The sequence below is a fragment of the Pecten maximus genome, chromosome 15 (assembly GCF_902652985.1).
Source record: "Pecten maximus chromosome 15, xPecMax1.1, whole genome shotgun sequence".
Taxonomy (NCBI): Eukaryota; Metazoa; Mollusca; class Bivalvia; order Pectinida; family Pectinidae; genus Pecten; species Pecten maximus.
The window spans coordinates 18,994,586-19,015,428 of NC_047029.1; the positions used below are offsets into that span (position 1 = coordinate 18,994,586).

Sequence of the window (20,843 nt, forward strand, 5' to 3'; positions counted from 1 at the left end):
ACTTTGCAAATGGATATGAAAATAGAAGCTTTGCTATAGCTGCGTTAAGGAATCAAAATGCAACAATGAAGTATTCAACATAAATTATAACTATCAAACATCGGATATTAAACTACATCAAAGGAATGTATCTTTCTCTTCATGGATCCCCCGATACTACTCTTTCGACATCTGTCCATGACAAAAATCATTTATTTTTGTTTTATTGAGTCATTCTGATGAGGAACAATAATATCGTTAACAAAATGTAGTTGTACATCGGGATGATATTAGTGTTTACATTAGATTCCTTTTTATTCCAATGAACGCTAGCATTTACAAACTCCTCGTCGCTCTAGGTCTACAATGATGCCAAAAATAAGTGAAAAATCAACGCTAAATAACCAAACATACAGTCATGACTATGTATATAGTCACCATCATGCGTTAAATACAAATTTAAAAACAAAAGGAATCAAAAGAAAAAAACGATTGAGTCGAAGGAAGCATTTTTTCGTAATATGGCAGATTATCAAAAATATTATGATGAGATTTATTATCATATGTTATGTAAGAATGATTCTTATATGAAAAAAGAATTTCGAAATTTCAACATATTTAATCAGTCAAAAATGTTGATGAAATTTTAAACTTTACTTAATACCTTTTTTAGAATGCGTGTCTCTCATGATTGACGGCGGTTCTAATGTAGAGGACGTTAACACAGTTGTTGAAAATGGAAACGGAGATGGAATTAAATCTCCGTTCGCGTCAAGTGATGCCAGCCAACCTTCTGTCATCAAGTACACGATCAATGCTCTACAAAACACTGTTGAATTCCTCGAATATACCGCCTCGGTAACGGCTATCCAAAAAGTCACTGTAACGGTGATAGACAAAAATGGCAACCCTGTCGGTCAACCAGTGGAGGTAAATTTGGTTAAATTGCGTTTATCGAAAGTATGAATAAACCAGAAACATAATAACAAGCATACACTATATATTCCTCCTTTGTATTTTGAAATATGGACGAAGCGATATTTGGGCAGTTAGATATAGTTCAATAATAATGTATGTTTTGTTGATATTAATTTCTCTTAGGAGCAAGTATCCTCGCCATTGACCAACACAATAGTTACTCTAAACCTGGGTGGTAAGACCGGATCTACGTTGAGTGTCGTCCTTAAGCCAACACCATCTGGACAACCTGCTTTGACTGACGTTAAGATTAAGGCTTGTTACAAACAAGGTAATTAAATCCATATTCATATTATCATTTTTGTGATCAAAATCTGATCAGTTGTAAAACAAGTCGGATAGAGTTACGAGTTCGTAAAATTATTTCACCATAGAGATGTAAAAAGGGAATGGTATCTGTTTCACTCCGTGTAGCCTTCGATTACAACCCTATGCTTGAAATGCAACGAACCGTTTACTCACTGCATCAAAACAGACCCGAATGGTTTGGTTTTGTATTGCATTGTTTAATGCACATGTCTGACTCGTTGTGATAGCTTGAAACTGCTTTCGCCTTTATCTCATGATTATTAATGCTACATTAGTTTAGTATAATGCCCGTGTTATTACAACTGTGATAGGTATATTTCCGAATTGATAAGCGGCATAAGACTGCTATCATGATATCTTGTGTTGTTTTAATATGATACGTGCTTGAAAACTGATATCGCGTTTTTGTTCTTCTGTATTATAGTAACAACAGCACCAAGTACGACAACGTCGGTGTCCACTGGCTCAACAACTCGTCCGACTACCAGCAGCTCAACAGGTCTGAATAAGATGCATTTACAATACGTGTATTGTACATCAAGCTTGTTTTTTGTTACCAACAGACATATCGCATCCGTAATACATGCTAACCGATGTATATGTTTGCATTGAATGGTTTTGTCAATAGAAACCTACATCTGTTACAATACACATACGTTTTTATCGGTTCTTTTAGTGATTTATACGGAGGACAAAATCTACAAATCAAATTCAATTTAATGGTTTAGAGGAGCATATTCAAAAGTTCAGTACTCCATCAACAAGATACAAACACATAACCAAATCTTGTATTGGCAGTTTTGATTTCGTTCTGACATATTTCTGAATAACCAACATTTGCCAGTAATTGGCATTTTCTATTACAAGAGTACAGCCATATACCTTACATACGTAAATTATTTATGAGGTTATGTTATATGAGTATCCGAAATGTTATTGGATATGTATGTCTAAATAACGTGATAATCTTTCTGTTCAGAAAATGAATCTGTGTGAAATGAACTCATCATAAAAAGGCATGTCAAAATATTGATATCGCAAACATATTGATGTTATTCAAATCCTATACTACAATTTTCACTTGGTTTCTATCACAAACATACATCTTAATGCAAATCTTTCAATAGCCAATACTTCCTTGCATTTAGGAAATATTTTTCCAAATATAATTTGTCCTTAGGAATGATTAACAGTTATAAACAGGACCTATCTTATCTAACTTGCACTTTCTCTATTGCGTCTCAGATTAAACATAATATAGAAAAAAAACACGTCGTTCCATTCTTACTATTATGTTATATTACAGGGACAACATCTACCCCACCCTCTACAACCGAGGCTCCAACCACATCTACCACATCAGGTAACAGCTTTATGCGAACACTTTGATGATAAAAAAAATGAAATTTGAGATAATCAATCACGATTAATTGATTGTTTTCATGTAGAAAGAATTGGTTACTATTATTTGGTCTGGTTTCATATGAACAGCCACATCAACTGAAGTAGATACATCAACACCTACGCCATCAGAAACATTGTTCAATTTCAAATTTGATGTTATTAACCCATATTTTAACATCCCCCTTCGATAACTAAAACAAATTAAATCCACATTAGATTATTCATTTTATCTTACTCATGCAACTGAATCACTGTTATTTAGTCGATATACCTAATCACCGATCTACATAATGACGCCTGTACTCTCGTCATATATTTGACATAAAGTTATAAGTATGAAACTGACGAACCAACATAACCTCAAAGTTGTACAAAATTGATTACAAGACAGTAGTATGTACGTTTTACCAATGGCGTTCAAATCAAATAATAGGTGCAACATCAACAAAAGCCACAACCACTACGACACCTTCAACAACCGAGACGCCAACAACATCTACCACAACAGGTAAGTGCATGCTTCATTTTGTAAAAGTCATAAATATATATAACGTGAATACCAGTCTTGTAGTGAATCTCAAGCTGATCCATTTATCGTGTCATTCATTTTAAATGCATTATCAACATCAGTTTTCGATGTTTTGTTCATGAACTTTGCAAATGGATATGAAAATAGAAGCTTTGCTATAGCTGCGTTAAGGAATCAAAATGCAACAATGAAGTATTCAACATAAATTATAACTATCAAACATCGGATATTAAACTACATCAAAGGAATGTATCTTTCTCTTCATGGATCCCCCGATACTACTCTTTCGACATCTGTCCATGACAAAAATCATTTATTTTTGTTTTATTGAGTCATTCTGATGAGGAACAATAATATCGTTAACAAAATGTAGTTGTACATCGGGATGATATTAGTGTTTACATTAGATTCCTTTTTATTCCAATGAACGCTAGCATTTACAAACTCCTCGTCGCTCTAGGTCTACAATGATGCCAAAAATAAGTGAAAAATCAACGCTAAATAACCAAACATACAGTCATGACTATGTATATAGTCACCATCATGCGTTAAATACAAATTTAAAAACAAAAGGAATCAAAAGAAAAAAACGATTGAGTCGAAGGAAGCATTTTTTCGTAATATGGCAGATTATCAAAAATATTATGATGAGATTTATTATCATATGTTATGTAAGAATGATTCTTATATGAAAAAAGAATTTCGAAATTTCAACATATTTAATCAGTCAAAAATGTTGATGAAATTTTAAACTTTACTTAATACCTTTTTTAGAATGCGTGTCTCTCATGATTGACGGCGGTTCTAATGTAGAGGACGTTAACACAGTTGTTGAAAATGGAAACGGAGATGGAATTAAATCTCCGTTCGCGTCAAGTGATGCCAGCCAACCTTCTGTCATCAAGTACACGATCAATGCTCTACAAAACACTGTTGAATTCCTCGAATATACCGCCTCGGTAACGGCTATCCAAAAAGTCACTGTAACGGTGATAGACAAAAATGGCAACCCTGTCGGTCAACCAGTGGAGGTAAATTTGGTTAAATTGCGTTTATCGAAAGTATGAATAAACCAGAAACATAATAACAAGCATACACTATATATTCCTCCTTTGTATTTTGAAATATGGACGAAGCGATATTTGGGCAGTTAGATATAGTTCAATAATAATGTATGTTTTGTTGATATTAATTTCTCTTAGGAGCAAGTATCCTCGCCATTGACCAACACAATAGTTACTCTAAACCTGGGTGGTAAGACCGGATCTACGTTGAGTGTCGTCCTTAAGCCAACACCATCTGGACAACCTGCTTTGACTGACGTTAAGATTAAGGCTTGTTACAAACAAGGTAATTAAATCCATATTCATATTATCATTTTTGTGATCAAAATCTGATCAGTTGTAAAACAAGTCGGATAGAGTTACGAGTTCGTAAAATTATTTCACCATAGAGATGTAAAAAGGGAATGGTATCTGTTTCACTCCTTGTAGCCTTCGATTACAACCCTATGCTTGAAATGCAACTAACCGTTTACTCACTGCATCAAAACAGACCCGAATGGTTTGGTTTTGTATTGCATTGTTTAATGCACATGTCTGACTCGTTGTGATAGCTTGAAACTGCTTTCGCCTTTATCTCATGATTATTAATGCTACATTAGTTTAGTATAATGCCCGTGTTATTACAACTGTGATAGGTATATTTCCGAATTGATAAGCGGCATAAGACTGCTATCATGATATCTTGTGTTGTTTTAATATGATACGTGCTTGAAAACTGATATCGCGTTTTTGTTCTTCTGTATTATAGTAACAACAGCACCAAGTACGACAACGTCGGTGTCCACTGGCTCAACAACTCGTCCGACTACCAGCAGCTCAACAGGTCTGAATAAGATGCATTTACAATACGTGTATTGTACATCAAGCTTGTTTTTTGTTACCAACAGACATATCGCATCCGTAATACATGCTAACCGATGTATATGTTTGCATTGAATGGTTTTGTCAGTAGAAACCTACATCTGTTACAATACACATACGTTTTAATGGATTCTTTTAGTGATTTATACGGAGGACAAAATCTACAAATCAAATTCAATTTAATGGTTTAGAGGAGCATATTCAAAAGTTCAGTACTCCATCAACAAGATACAAACACATAACCAAATCTTGTATTGGCAGTTTTGATTTCGTTCTGACATATTTCTGAATAACCAACATTTGCAAGTAATTGGCATTTTCTATTACAAGAGTACAGCCATATACTTTACATACGTAAATTATTTACGAGGTTATGTTATATGAGTATCCGAAATGTTATTGGATATGTATGTCTAAATAACGTGATAATCTTTCTGTTCAGAAAATGAATCTGTGTGAAATGAACTCATCATAAAAAGGCATGTCAAAATATTGATATCGCAAACATATTGATGTTATTCAAATCCTATACTACAATTTTCACTTGGTTTCTATCACAAACATACATCTTAATGCAAATCTTTCAATAGCCAATACTTCCTTGCATTTAGGAAATATTTTTCCAAATATAATTTGTCCTTAGGAATGATTAACAGTTATAAACAGGACCTATCTTATCTAACTTGCACTTTCTCTATTGCGTCTCAGATTAAACATAATATAGAAAAAAAACACGTCGTTCCATTCTTACTATTATGTTATATTACAGGGACAACATCTACCCCACCCTCTACAACCGAGGCTCCAACCACATCTACCACATCAGGTAACAGCTTTATGCGAACACTTTGATGATAAAAAAAATGAAATTTGAGATAATCAATCACGATTAATTGATTGTTTTCATGTAGAAAGAATTGGTTACTATTATTTGGTCTGGTTTCATATGAACAGCCACATCAACTGAAGTAGATACATCAACACCTACGCCATCAGAAACATTGTTCAATTTCAAATTTGATGTTATTAACCCATATTTTAACATCCCCCTTCGATAACTAAAACAAATTAAATCCACATTAGATTATTCATTTTATCTTACTCATGCAACTGAATCACTGTTATTTAGTCGATATACCTAATCACCGATCTACATAATGACGCCTGTACTCTCGTCATATATTTGACATAAAGTTATAAGTATGAAACTGACGAACCAACATAACCTCAAAGTTGTACAAAATTGATTACAAGACAGTAGTATGTACGTTTTACCAATGGCGTTCAAATCAAATAATAGGTGCAACATCAACAAAAGCCACAACCACTACGACACCTTCAACAACCGAGACGCCAACAACATCTACCACAACAGGTAAGTGCATGCTTCATTTTGTAAAAGTCATAAATATATATAACGTGAATACCAGTCTTGTAGTGAATCTCAAGCTGATCCATTTATCGTGTCATTCATTTTAAATGCATTATCAACATCAGTTTTCGATGTTTTGTTCATGAACTTTGCAAATGGATATGAAAATAGAAGCTTTGCTATAGCTGCGTTAAGGAATCAAAATGCAACAATGAAGTATTCAACATAAATTATAACTATCAAACATCGGATATTAAACTACATCAAAGGAATGTATCTTTCTCTTCATGGATCCCCCGATACTACTCTTTCGACATCTGTCCATGACAAAAATCATTTATTTTTGTTTTATTGAGTCATTCTGATGAGGAACAATAATATCGTTAACAAAATGTAGTTGTACATCGGGATGATATTAGTGTTTACATTAGATTCCTTTTTATTCCAATGAACGCTAGCATTTACAAACTCCTCGTCGCTCTAGGTCTACAATGATGCCAAAAATAAGTGAAAAATCAACGCTAAATAACCAAACATACAGTCATGACTATGTATATAGTCACCATCATGCGTTAAATACAAATTTAAAAACAAAAGGAATCAAAAGAAAAAAACGATTGAGTCGAAGGAAGCATTTTTTCGTAATATGGCAGATTATCAAAAATATTATGATGAGATTTATTATCATATGTTATGTAAGAATGATTCTTATATGAAAAAAGAATTTCGAAATTTCAACATATTTAATCAGTCAAAAATGTTGATGAAATTTTAAACTTTACTTAATACCTTTTTTAGAATGCGTGTCTCTCATGATTGACGGCGGTTCTAATGTAGAGGACGTTAACACAGTTGTTGAAAATGGAAACGGAGATGGAATTAAATCTCCGTTCGCGTCAAGTGATGCCAGCCAACCTTCTGTCATCAAGTACACGATCAATGCTCTACAAAACACTGTTGAATTCCTCGAATATACCGCCTCGGTAACGGCTATCCAAAAAGTCACTGTAACGGTGATAGACAAAAATGGCAACCCTGTCGGTCAACCAGTGGAGGTAAATTTGGTTAAATTGCGTTTATCGAAAGTATGAATAAACCAGAAACATAATAACAAGCATACACTATATATTCCTCCTTTGTATTTTGAAATATGGACGAAGCGATATTTGGGCAGTTAGATATAGTTCAATAATAATGTATGTTTTGTTGATATTAATTTCTCTTAGGAGCAAGTATCCTCGCCATTGACCAACACAATAGTTACTCTAAACCTGGGTGGTAAGACCGGATCTACGTTGAGTGTCGTCCTTAAGCCAACACCATCTGGACAACCTGCTTTGACTGACGTTAAGATTAAGGCTTGTTACAAACAAGGTAATTAAATCCATATTCATATTATCATTTTTGTGATCAAAATCTGATCAGTTGTAAAACAAGTCGGATAGAGTTACGAGTTCGTAAAATTATTTCACCATAGAGATGTAAAAAGGGAATGGTATCTGTTTCACTCCTTGTAGCCTTCGATTACAACCCTATGCTTGAAATGCAACTAACCGTTTACTCACTGCATCAAAACAGACCCGAATGGTTTGGTTTTGTATTGCATTGTTTAATGCACATGTCTGACTCGTTGTGATAGCTTGAAACTGCTTTCGCCTTTATCTCATGATTATTAATGCTACATTAGTTTAGTATAATGCCCGTGTTATTACAACTGTGATAGGTATATTTCCGAATTGATAAGCGGCATAAGACTGCTATCATGATATCTTGTGTTGTTTTAATATGATACGTGCTTGAAAACTGATATCGCGTTTTTGTTCTTCTGTATTATAGTAACAACAGCACCAAGTACGACAACGTCGGTGTCCACTGGCTCAACAACTCGTCCGACTACCAGCAGCTCAACAGGTCTGAATAAGATGCATTTACAATACGTGTATTGTACATCAAGCTTGTTTTTTGTTACCAACAGACATATCGCATCCGTAATACATGCTAACCGATGTATATGTTTGCATTGAATGGTTTTGTCAGTAGAAACCTACATCTGTTACAATACACATACGTTTTAATGGATTCTTTTAGTGATTTATACGGAGGACAAAATCTACAAATCAAATTCAATTTAATGGTTTAGAGGAGCATATTCAAAAGTTCAGTACTCCATCAACAAGATACAAACACATAACCAAATCTTGTATTGGCAGTTTTGATTTCGTTCTGACATATTTCTGAATAACCAACATTTGCAAGTAATTGGCATTTTCTATTACAAGAGTACAGCCATATACTTTACATACGTAAATTATTTACGAGGTTATGTTATATGAGTATCCGAAATGTTATTGGATATGTATGTCTAAATAACGTGATAATCTTTCTGTTCAGAAAATGAATCTGTGTGAAATGAACTCATCATAAAAAGGCATGTCAAAATATTGATATCGCAAACATATTGATGTTATTCAAATCCTATACTACAATTTTCACTTGGTTTCTATCACAAACATACATCTTAATGCAAATCTTTCAATAGCCAATACTTCCTTGCATTTAGGAAATATTTTTCCAAATATAATTTGTCCTTAGGAATGATTAACAGTTATAAACAGGACCTATCTTATCTTACTTGCACTTTCTCTATTGCGTCTCAGATTAAACATAATATAGAAAAAAAACCACGTCGTTCCATTCTTACTATTATGTTATATTACAGGGACAACATCTACCCCACCCTCTACAACCGAGGCTCCAACCACATCTACCACATCAGGTAACAGCTTTATGCGAACACTTTGATGATAAAAAAAATGAAATTTGAGATAATCAATCACGATTAATTGATTGTTTTCATGTAGAAAGAATTGGTTACTATTATTTGGTCTGGTTTCATATGAACAGCCACATCAACTGAAGTAGATACATCAACACCTACGCCATCAGAAACATTGTTCAATTTCAAATTTGATGTTATTAACCCATATTTTAACATCCCCCTTCGATAACTAAAACAAATTAAATCCACATTAGATTATTCATTTTATCTTACTCATGCAACTGAATCACTGTTATTTAGTCGATATACCTAATCACCGATCTACATAATGACGCCTGTACTCTCGTCATATATTTGACATAAAGTTATAAGTATGAAACTGACGAACCAACATAACCTCAAAGTTGTACAAAATTGATTACAAGACAGTAGTATGTACGTTTTACCAATGGCGTTCAAATCAAATAATAGGTGCAACATCAACAAAAGCCACAACCACTACGACACCTTCAACAACCGAGACGCCAACAACATCTACCACAACAGGTAAGTGCATGCTTCATTTTGTAAAAGTCATAAATATATATAACGTGAATACCAGTCTTGTAGTGAATCTCAAGCTGATCCATTTATCGTGTCATTCATTTTAAATGCATTATCAACATCAGTTTTCGATGTTTTGTTCATGAACTTTGCAAATGGATATGAAAATAGAAGCTTTGCTATAGCTGCGTTAAGGAATCAAAATGCAACAATGAAGTATTCAACATAAATTATAACTATCAAACATCGGATATTAAACTACATCAAAGGAATGTATCTTTCTCTTCATGGATCCCCCGATACTACTCTTTCGACATCTGTCCATGACAAAAATCATTTATTTTTGTTTTATTGAGTCATTCTGATGAGGAACAATAATATCGTTAACAAAATGTAGTTGTACATCGGGATGATATTAGTGTTTACATTAGATTCCTTTTTATTCCAATGAACGCTAGCATTTACAAACTCCTCGTCGCTCTAGGTCTACAATGATGCCAAAAATAAGTGAAAAATCAACGCTAAATAACCAAACATACAGTCATGACTATGTATATAGTCACCATCATGCGTTAAATACAAATTTAAAAACAAAAGGAATCAAAAGAAAAAAACGATTGAGTCGAAGGAAGCATTTTTTCGTAATATGGCAGATTATCAAAAATATTATGATGAGATTTATTATCATATGTTATGTAAGAATGATTCTTATATGAAAAAAGAATTTCGAAATTTCAACATATTTAATCAGTCAAAAATGTTGATGAAATTTTAAACTTTACTTAATACCTTTTTTAGAATGCGTGTCTCTCATGATTGACGGCGGTTCTAATGTAGAGGACGTTAACACAGTTGTTGAAAATGGAAACGGAGATGGAATTAAATCTCCGTTCGCGTCAAGTGATGCCAGCCAACCTTCTGTCATCAAGTACACGATCAATGCTCTACAAAACACTGTTGAATTCCTCGAATATACCGCCTCGGTAACGGCTATCCAAAAAGTCACTGTAACGGTGATAGACAAAAATGGCAACCCTGTCGGTCAACCAGTGGAGGTAAATTTGGTTAAATTGCGTTTATCGAAAGTATGAATAAACCAGAAACATAATAACAAGCATACACTATATATTCCTCCTTTGTATTTTGAAATATGGACGAAGCGATATTTGGGCAGTTAGATATAGTTCAATAATAATGTATGTTTTGTTGATATTAATTTCTCTTAGGAGCAAGTATCCTCGCCATTGACCAACACAATAGTTACTCTAAACCTGGGTGGTAAGACCGGATCTACGTTGAGTGTCGTCCTTAAGCCAACACCATCTGGACAACCTGCTTTGACTGACGTTAAGATTAAGGCTTGTTACAAACAAGGTAATTAAATCCATATTCATATTATCATTTTTGTGATCAAAATCTGATCAGTTGTAAAACAAGTCGGATAGAGTTACGAGTTCGTAAAATTATTTCACCATAGAGATGTAAAAAGGGAATGGTATCTGTTTCACTCCTTGTAGCCTTCGATTACAACCCTATGCTTGAAATGCAACTAACCGTTTACTCACTGCATCAAAACAGACCCGAATGGTTTGGTTTTGTATTGCATTGTTTAATGCACATGTCTGACTCGTTGTGATAGCTTGAAACTGCTTTCGCCTTTATCTCATGATTATTAATGCTACATTAGTTTAGTATAATGCCCGTGTTATTACAACTGTGATAGGTATATTTCCGAATTGATAAGCGGCATAAGACTGCTATCATGATATCTTGTGTTGTTTTAATATGATACGTGCTTGAAAACTGATATCGCGTTTTTGTTCTTCTGTATTATAGTAACAACAGCACCAAGTACGACAACGTCGGTGTCCACTGGCTCAACAACTCGTCCGACTACCAGCAGCTCAACAGGTCTGAATAAGATGCATTTACAATACGTGTATTGTACATCAAGCTTGTTTTTTGTTACCAACAGACATATCGCATCCGTAATACATGCTAACCGATGTATATGTTTGCATTGAATGGTTTTGTCAGTAGAAACCTACATCTGTTACAATACACATACGTTTTAATGGATTCTTTTAGTGATTTATACGGAGGACAAAATCTACAAATCAAATTCAATTTAATGGTTTAGAGGAGCATATTCAAAAGTTCAGTACTCCATCAACAAGATACAAACACATAACCAAATCTTGTATTGGCAGTTTTGATTTCGTTCTGACATATTTCTGAATAACCAACATTTGCAAGTAATTGGCATTTTCTATTACAAGAGTACAGCCATATACTTTACATACGTAAATTATTTACGAGGTTATGTTATATGAGTATCCGAAATGTTATTGGATATGTATGTCTAAATAACGTGATAATCTTTCTGTTCAGAAAATGAATCTGTGTGAAATGAACTCATCATAAAAAGGCATGTCAAAATATTGATATCGCAAACATATTGATGTTATTCAAATCCTATACTACAATTTTCACTTGGTTTCTATCACAAACATACATCTTAATGCAAATCTTTCAATAGCCAATACTTCCTTGCATTTAGGAAATATTTTTCCAAATATAATTTGTCCTTAGGAATGATTAACAGTTATAAACAGGACCTATCTTATCTTACTTGCACTTTCTCTATTGCGTCTCAGATTAAACATAATATAGAAAAAAAACCACGTCGTTCCATTCTTACTATTATGTTATATTACAGGGACAACATCTACCCCACCCTCTACAACCGAGGCTCCAACCACATCTACCACAACAGGTAACAGCTTTACGCATACATATTGATGATCAACAAAAGTTCTGAAAAGTTCAGATAACCAATCACGATTAATTGCTTGTTTTCATGTAGAAAGAATCGGTTACTGTTATTTGGTCTGGTTTCATAGGAACATCCACAACAACTGAAATAGAGACTTCAACATCTACGCCGTCAACATCAACAACACCAGCAACAACACCATCAACTACGTCATCAGCAACATCGTCAACTACACCAGCAACACAATCAACACCATCTACATCAGCGTCAACATCAGCCAGTAAGACATCGGAAATAAGCACTGGTAATATATAATTGCAGACATTTTTTAAACTAACGACGTTTATACGAACAAAGCAAATGCAACAAATATGGGAATCGCACATGTTATAAAGACATATTTGAATACTTGCTGAATGCAACACATCAAATTATTCAATATGGGAATCGCATACGTTAGAATTGTCTGAATACTTGTTGTATGTATGAGGTGCAATCCATTTCTATCTGAGATAAAAGTTAACCGCAATATTATGTAAGTCACGTTCTTTAATTTTAGAAGTGTTGATAAAGAAACACTACATAATGTTTTCTTATGGAAATGAAATGCATTTTTATCTCAGTTGCAAGAAGATCTCGCCTAGTTAAGCATGTCAGAAATGTTGTATAAGTGATTAAGAATAAGCGCTCTGTTATAACCAAAAAATTATGCATTCACTTCGATGAAACTTATGTTTCTTTCACATGAACTTTCTTCACTGGTATACACACGATATAGTTATCGAACCTATAGAATCTTTGCTTTCTTGTTTTGTCATAAATTTGGCAGAAAGGACGACTAAGCGGAAATACTAATATGATCTCAAAACTATGTATACGCTTTATATATGTAATGCACATTTTATCAAGTAAAATCAACGTAATTACGGGTCAAACATCAACAAAAGACACTGTCACTACCCTTTTTTTTTCAAATAACAAGCCAAAAATATGTTCATTGCTGTCAAAATGGTCTTATGAATTGCATCTATATAGCATTTACTTGTACTGTAAAATTTGGTACTATTTTTTGATCGGTTAAAATTTGGTTGAATTATAGGTTTCATTGAAAAGTTTTTTGCTGAAACAAACGATACATTTTAAATCACAAAAAAATACAGCGATATTTTGAAGAAAAAGGTAGACAAGCCGATGGAATGTATATTCTACATTGCCAACATTATCACAAGTATCCTGATAATAAAGCCAGATGAAATTAAACTGTATATTGAGAGTAGTATTGAAAAATCATGCATATCTTACCTTTGTCCTTAAATAAAAACAAAAGTATACATTTAACGCAATCATTTGCATACTTGAACACGAAAGAATTAATGAACTGCCATAATGACATCAAAACCATGCCGACGTCTATATGAAAAGTAATAAACTCTTCAAAAATCCATTTTGACTTGAGCTGAAAACCGTGGTAAAACCATATCAATAGATAGAGATCCTTTAGCAATAGAGGAAAAAGCATGCCAATGTAAGAAAATGCAAATGGACGAGGTTCAAATGCATGAAAGAAAATTCTTCTTGAAACCTTGCAATGGAATTTCATAATAGATACTGTGTCTGAGGAATTTTGACATTTTGACAGAACTAACTACCCATAGTGTAGAATCTACAACATCTTCACCTTCCTCAACCGTAACTACAAAACAATCAACTTCAGAGGTTACTACGTCCGCGCCAACAACATCTGTACCAACGACCTCTAGTGTCGCGTCAACCACTACTGGTTCTACGCCATCATCCGCTACATCACCAGAATTAACTACCACGCCATCTGTGGAGACAACAACGACCGGTATGGTCAACTGATCTGTCTATTTAATACAATTGTAGCACTTCATAAACATAGCGTTGTAATAAGAATAACATTCATCTTTTTTTGTGCAATTTCTCAAGATTATTGATCATTCCATTAAATTCTTTTGAATTACTTTATAATTTGGACAGAGCTGTCTACCCATAGTGTAGGCTCTACAACAACTTCACCGTCCTCAACCGCAACTACAAAACTAACAACTTCAGAAGTTACTACGTCCGCGCCAACAACATCTGTACCAACGACCTCTAGTGTCGCGTCAACCACTACTGGTTCTACGCCATCATCCGCTACATCACCAGAATTAACTACCACGCCATCTGGGAGACAACAACGACCGGTAAGGTCAACTAATATGATTATAACAGACCAGGTAACAGCCGATGGAATGTATATTCTACATTGCCAACATTATCACAAGTATCCTGATAATAAAGCCAGATGAAATTAAACTGTATATTGAGAGTAGTATTGAAAAAGCATGCATATCTTACCTTTGTCCTTAAATAAAAACAAAAGTATACATTTAACGCAATCATTTGCATACTTGAACACGAAAGAATTAATGAACTGCCATAATGACATCAAAACCATGCCGACGTCTATATGAAAAGTAATAAACTCTTCAAAAATCCATTTTGACTTGAGCTGAAAAACCGTGGTAAAACCATATCAATAGATAGAGATCCTTTAGCAATAGAGGAAAAAGCATGCCAATGTAAGAAAATGCAAATGGACGAGGTTCAAATGCATGAAAGAAAATTCTTCTTGAAACCTTGCAATGGAATTTCATAATAGATACTGTGTCTGAGGAATTTTGACATTTTGACAGAACTAACTACCCATAGTGTAGAATCTACAACATCTTCACCTTCCTCAACCGTAACTACAAAACAATCAACTTCAGAGGTTACTACGTCCGCGCCAACAACATCTGTACCAACGACCTCTAGTGTCGCGTCAACCACTACTGGTTCTACGCCATCATCCGCTACATCACCAGAATTAACTACCACGCCATCTGTGGAGACAACAACGACCGGTATGGTCAACTGATCTGTCTATTTAATACAATTGTAGCACTTCATAAACATAGCGTTGTAATAAGAATAACATTCATCTTTTTTTGTGCAATTTCTCAAGATTATTGATCATTCCATTAAATTCTTTTGAATTACTTTATAATTTTGACAGAGCTGTCTACCCATAGTGTAGGCTCTACAACAACTTCACCGTCCTCAACCGCAACTACAAAACTAACAACTTCAGAAGTTACTACGTCCGCGCCAACAACATCTGTACCAACGACCTCTAGTGTCGCGTCAACCACTACTGGTTCTACGCCATCATCCGCTACATCACCAGAATTAACTACCACGCCATCTGTGGAGACAACAACGACCGGTAAGGTCAACTAATATGATTATAACATACAATCCTAGCTCTTAAGAATTATCAACGTTGTGATAAAAACAGGAATCAATGCTTTTTTTAAAAGTACAAAACCTTTTTTTGATTTCTCAAGATGGAAACAGCATAAACTAGTCGTTTCTAATATAGGAACCAATATCAATTCCATAATCCTTAAAACAACTGATTCCTAGGAATAAAAGGAATAAAGAAATGCATGAAAAATAATGAATTTACAACCGACGGTAGCATAGAATCGAAATAATCAAGTACTGTCATAGACTATCATATTGTACGCCAAAAATATAATTGACGGCATTATATGATATGTCTACACTAAATCAATATTATACCAGCGACGAATGTTGAGCTTTGCTGAACTTGTACATCAGCGAAATACTTCTTGTATATGCCCGCTTTGATTAACTAACAAATATGCCTTTGTCTAAAGGAAAACAACGAAACTTAACAAAATTGCAAAAAGGTTGAAAACTATGTCGAAAGATACACTCAAAAGCAGAGATTCTTTCGACACATGGAGGCTGAAAAGTGTTTCTCCGCGATCTATTAACTCCACAAAGAAACATATATGCAAATTTCAGAAAATGTCGTCTTCGAAATGAATGAGGTTAGGAAGTATTAAGTTAACGTTGAAAAAGACGTATATTGAATATTAAACTGAATCACACATCTCATAATGCATTTGATATTTTGACAGAGGTGACTACCCATAGTGTAGGCTCTACAACATCTTCACCTTCCTCAACCGTAACTACAAAACAATCAACTTCAGAGGTTACTACGTCTGCGCCAACAACATCTGTACCAACGACCTCTAGTGTCGCGTCAACCACTACTGGTTCTACGCCATCATCCGCTACATCACCAGAATTAACTACCACGCCATCTGTGGAGACAACAACGACCGGTATGGTCAACTGATCTGTCTATTTAATACAATTGTAGCACTTCATAACCATAAGCGTTGTAATAAGAATAACATTCATCTTTTTTGTGCAATTTCTCAAGATTATTGATCATTCCATTAATTTCTTTTGAATTACTTTATAATTTTGACAGAGGTGACTACCCATAGTGTAGGCTCTACAACATCTTCACCTTCCTCAACCGCAACTACAAAACAATCAACTTCAGAGGTTACTACGTCCGCGCCAACAACATCTGCGCCAACGACCTCTAGTGTCGCGTCAACCACTACTGGTTCTACGCCATCATCCGCTACATCACCAGAATTAACTACCACGCCATCTGTGGAGACAACAACGACCGGTATGGTCAACTGATCTGTCTATTTAATACAATTGTAGCACTTCATAACCATAAGCGTTGTAATAAGAATAACATTCATCTTTTTTGTGCAATTTCTCAAGATTATTGATCATTCCATTAATTTCTTTTGAATTACTTTATAATTTTGACAGAGGTGACTACCCATAGTGTAGGCTCTACAACATCTTCACCTTCCTCAACCGCAACTACAAAACAATCAACTTCAGAGGTTACTACGTCCGCGCCAACAACATCTGCGCCAACGACCTCTAGTGTCGCGTCAACCACTACTGGTTCTACGCCATCATCCGCTACATCACCAGAATTAACTACCACGCCATCTGTGGAGACAACAATGACCGGTATGGTCAACTGATCTGTCTATTTAATACAATTGTAGCACTTCATAAACATAAGCGTTGTAATAAGAATAACATGTATCGTTTTTTGTGCAATTTCTCAAGATTATTGATCATTCCATTAATTTCTTTTGAATTACTTTATAATTTTGACAGAGGTGACTACCCATAGTGTAGGCTCTACAACATCTTCACCTTCCTCAACCGCAACTACAAAACAATCAACTTCAGAGGTTACTACGTCCGCGCCAACAACATCTGCGCCAACGACCTCTAGTGTCGCGTCAACCACTACTGGTTCTACGCCATCATCCGCTACATCACCAGAATTAACTACCACGCCATCTGTGGAGACAACAATGACCGGTATGGTCAACTGATCTGTCTATTTAATACAATTATAGCACTTCATAAACATAAGCGTTGTAATAAGAATAACATGTATCGTTTTTTGTGCAATTTCTCAAGATTATTGATCATTCCATTAATTTCTTTTGAATTACTTTATAATTTTGACAGAGGTGACTACCCATAGTGTAGGCTCTACAACATCTTCACCTTCCTCAACCGCAACTACAAAACAGACAACTTCAGAGGTTACTACGTCCGCGCCAACAACATCTGTACCAACGACCTCTAGTGTCGCGTCAACCACTACTGGTTCTACGCCATCATCCGCTACCTCGCCAGAATTAACTACCACGCCATCTGTGGAGACAACAACGACCGGTAAGGTCAACTAATATGATTATAACATACAATCCTAGCTCTTAAGAATTATCAACGTTGTGATAAAAACAGGAATCAATGTTTTTTTTAAAAGTACAAAAACTTTTTTTGATTTCTCAAGATGGAAACAGCATAAACTAGTTGTTTCTAATATAGGAACCAATATCAATTCCATAATCCTTAAAACAACTGATTCCTAGGAATAAAAGGAATAAAGAAATGCATGAAAAATAATGAATTTACAACCGACGGTAGCATAGAATCGAAATAATCAAGTACTGTCATAGACTATCATATTGTACGCCAAAAATATAATTGACGGCATTATATGATATGTCTACACTAAATCAATATTATACCAGCGACGAATGTTGAGCTTTGCTGAACTTGTACATCAGCGAAATACTTCTTGTATATGCCCGCTTTGATTAACTGACAAATATGCCTTTGTCTAAAGGAAAACAACGAAACTTAACAAAATTGCAAAAAGGTTGAAAACTATGTCGAAAGATACACTCAAAAGCAGAGATTCTTTCGACACATGGAGGCTGAAAAGTGTTTCTCCGCGATCTATTAACTCCACAAAGAAACATATATGCAAATTTCAGAAAATGTCGTCTTCGAAATGAATGAGGTTAGGAAGTATTAAGTTAACGTTGAAAAAGACGTATATTGAATATTAAACTGAATCACACATCTCATAATGCATTTGATATTTTGACAGAGGTGACTACCCATAGTGTAGGCTCTACAACATCTTCACCTTCCTCAACCGTAACTACAAAACAATCAACTTCAGAGGTTACTACGTCCGCGCCAACAACATCTGTACCAACGACCTCTAGTGTCGCGTCAACTACTACTGGTTCTACGCCATCATCCGCTACATCACCAGAATTAACTACCACGCCATCTGTGGAGACAACAACGACCGGTATGGTCAACTGATCTGTCTATTTAATACAATTGTAGCACTTCATAACCATAAGCGTTGTAATAAGAATAACATTCATCTTTTTTGTGCAATTTCTCAAGATTATTGATCATTCCATTCATTTCTTTTGAATTACTTTATAATTTTGACAGAGGTGACTACCCATAGTGTAGGCTCTACAACATCTTCACCTTCCTCAACCGCAACTACAAAACAATCAACTTCAGTGGTTACTACGTCCGCGCCAACAACATCTGCACCAACGACCTCTAGTGTCGCGTCAACCACTACTGGTTCTACGCCATCATCCGCTACATCACCAGAATTAACTACCACGCCATCTGTGGAGACAACAACGACCGGTATGGTCAACTGATCTGTCTATTTAATACAATTGTAGCACTTCATAAACATAAGCGTTGTAATAAGAATAACATTCATCTTTTTTGTGCAATTTCTCAAGATTATTGACCATTCCATTAATTTCTTTGAATTACTTTATAATTTTGACAGCGGTGACGACCCATAGTGTAGGCTCTACAACATCTTCACCTTCCTCAACCGCAACTACAAAACAAACAACTTCAGAGGTTACTTCGTCCGCGCCAACAACATCTGTACCAACGACACCTAGCATCGCGTCAACCACTACCGGTTCTACGCCATCATCCGCTACATCACCAGAATTAACTAGCACGCCATCTGTGGAGACAACAACGACCGGTAAGGTCAACTGATATGATTATTTCATACAATCCTAGCTCTTCGGAATCATCAGCGTTGTGATAAAAATAGCAATCATCGCTTTTGTAAAAGTACAAAACTTTTTTTGACATGCAATTTCTCAGGATTATCGACAATACCATTAAGTTTTGTATTTAATTCATGCATATCTACATTCTAAGCTTCGCTATTATTCTGCTTTGATGGAAACAACTTAAACTGGTCGATTTTAAAATACGAAATGATATAACATTCCATTATCAATCAAATACGTTATTCCCAGGAATGTAAATTGAATAAAGAAATGCCTGAAAAATAACGAATTTACAACCGGCGGTAGCATAAAATCGAAATAATCGATTATCGTCATAGAATATCATATCGTACACAAAAAAACCCATAATTTACCGCATTATATGATATGTCCACACTAAAGCAATATTATACCAGCGAAGAATGTTGAGCTTTGCTGAACTTGTTCATCAGCGAAATACACGTGAAGGCTTAAAAGCGTTTCTCCGCGATCTATCCACTTCGCAAAGAGACATATATGCCAATTTCAGAAAATGTCTTCGAAATGAACGAGCTTGGGAAGCATTTAGGTTATGTTGAAAAAGACGTCTTGAAAAAGAAATTTCACCATTGACATGGTGTGTGAGGAATACTGAATATTAAACTGTATCACACATATCATAATGCATTTGATATTTTGACAGAGGTGACTACCCATAGTGTAGGCTCTACAACATCTTCACCTTCCTCAACCGCAACTACAAAACAATCAACTTCAGAGGTTACTACGTCCGCGCCAACAACATCTGCACCAACGACCTCTAGTGTCGCGTCAACCACTACTGGTTCTACGCCATCATCCGCTACATCACCAGAATTAACTACCACGCCATCTGTGGAGACAACAACGACCGGTATGGTC

At 35.0% G+C, this 20,843-nt stretch overlaps 1 protein-coding gene across 1 annotated transcript in view; it reads left to right on the forward strand.

Moving 5' to 3' along the window:
- LOC117343094 (pneumococcal serine-rich repeat protein-like) overlaps positions 1–20,843 on the forward strand; it is a 132,481-nt gene that overhangs the window by 30,671 nt on the left and 80,967 nt on the right. The window contains exons 38-66 of the mRNA XM_033905392.1: positions 653–909; positions 1,081–1,228; positions 1,691–1,765; positions 2,573–2,629; positions 3,104–3,178; positions 3,974–4,230; positions 4,402–4,549; positions 5,012–5,086; positions 5,894–5,950; positions 6,425–6,499; positions 7,295–7,551; positions 7,723–7,870; positions 8,333–8,407; positions 9,216–9,272; positions 9,747–9,821; positions 10,617–10,873; positions 11,045–11,192; positions 11,655–11,729; positions 12,538–12,594; positions 12,722–12,898; positions 16,593–16,802; positions 16,955–17,164; positions 17,317–17,526; positions 17,680–17,889; positions 18,043–18,252; positions 18,977–19,186; positions 19,339–19,548; positions 19,700–19,909; positions 20,626–20,835. Coding sequence (XP_033761283.1) covers positions 653–909; positions 1,081–1,228; positions 1,691–1,765; positions 2,573–2,629; positions 3,104–3,178; positions 3,974–4,230; positions 4,402–4,549; positions 5,012–5,086; positions 5,894–5,950; positions 6,425–6,499; positions 7,295–7,551; positions 7,723–7,870; positions 8,333–8,407; positions 9,216–9,272; positions 9,747–9,821; positions 10,617–10,873; positions 11,045–11,192; positions 11,655–11,729; positions 12,538–12,594; positions 12,722–12,898; positions 16,593–16,802; positions 16,955–17,164; positions 17,317–17,526; positions 17,680–17,889; positions 18,043–18,252; positions 18,977–19,186; positions 19,339–19,548; positions 19,700–19,909; positions 20,626–20,835 — 4,440 coding nt within the window. The remainder of the gene's footprint in view (positions 1–652; positions 910–1,080; positions 1,229–1,690; positions 1,766–2,572; positions 2,630–3,103; positions 3,179–3,973; positions 4,231–4,401; positions 4,550–5,011; positions 5,087–5,893; positions 5,951–6,424; positions 6,500–7,294; positions 7,552–7,722; positions 7,871–8,332; positions 8,408–9,215; positions 9,273–9,746; positions 9,822–10,616; positions 10,874–11,044; positions 11,193–11,654; positions 11,730–12,537; positions 12,595–12,721; positions 12,899–16,592; positions 16,803–16,954; positions 17,165–17,316; positions 17,527–17,679; positions 17,890–18,042; positions 18,253–18,976; positions 19,187–19,338; positions 19,549–19,699; positions 19,910–20,625; positions 20,836–20,843) is intronic.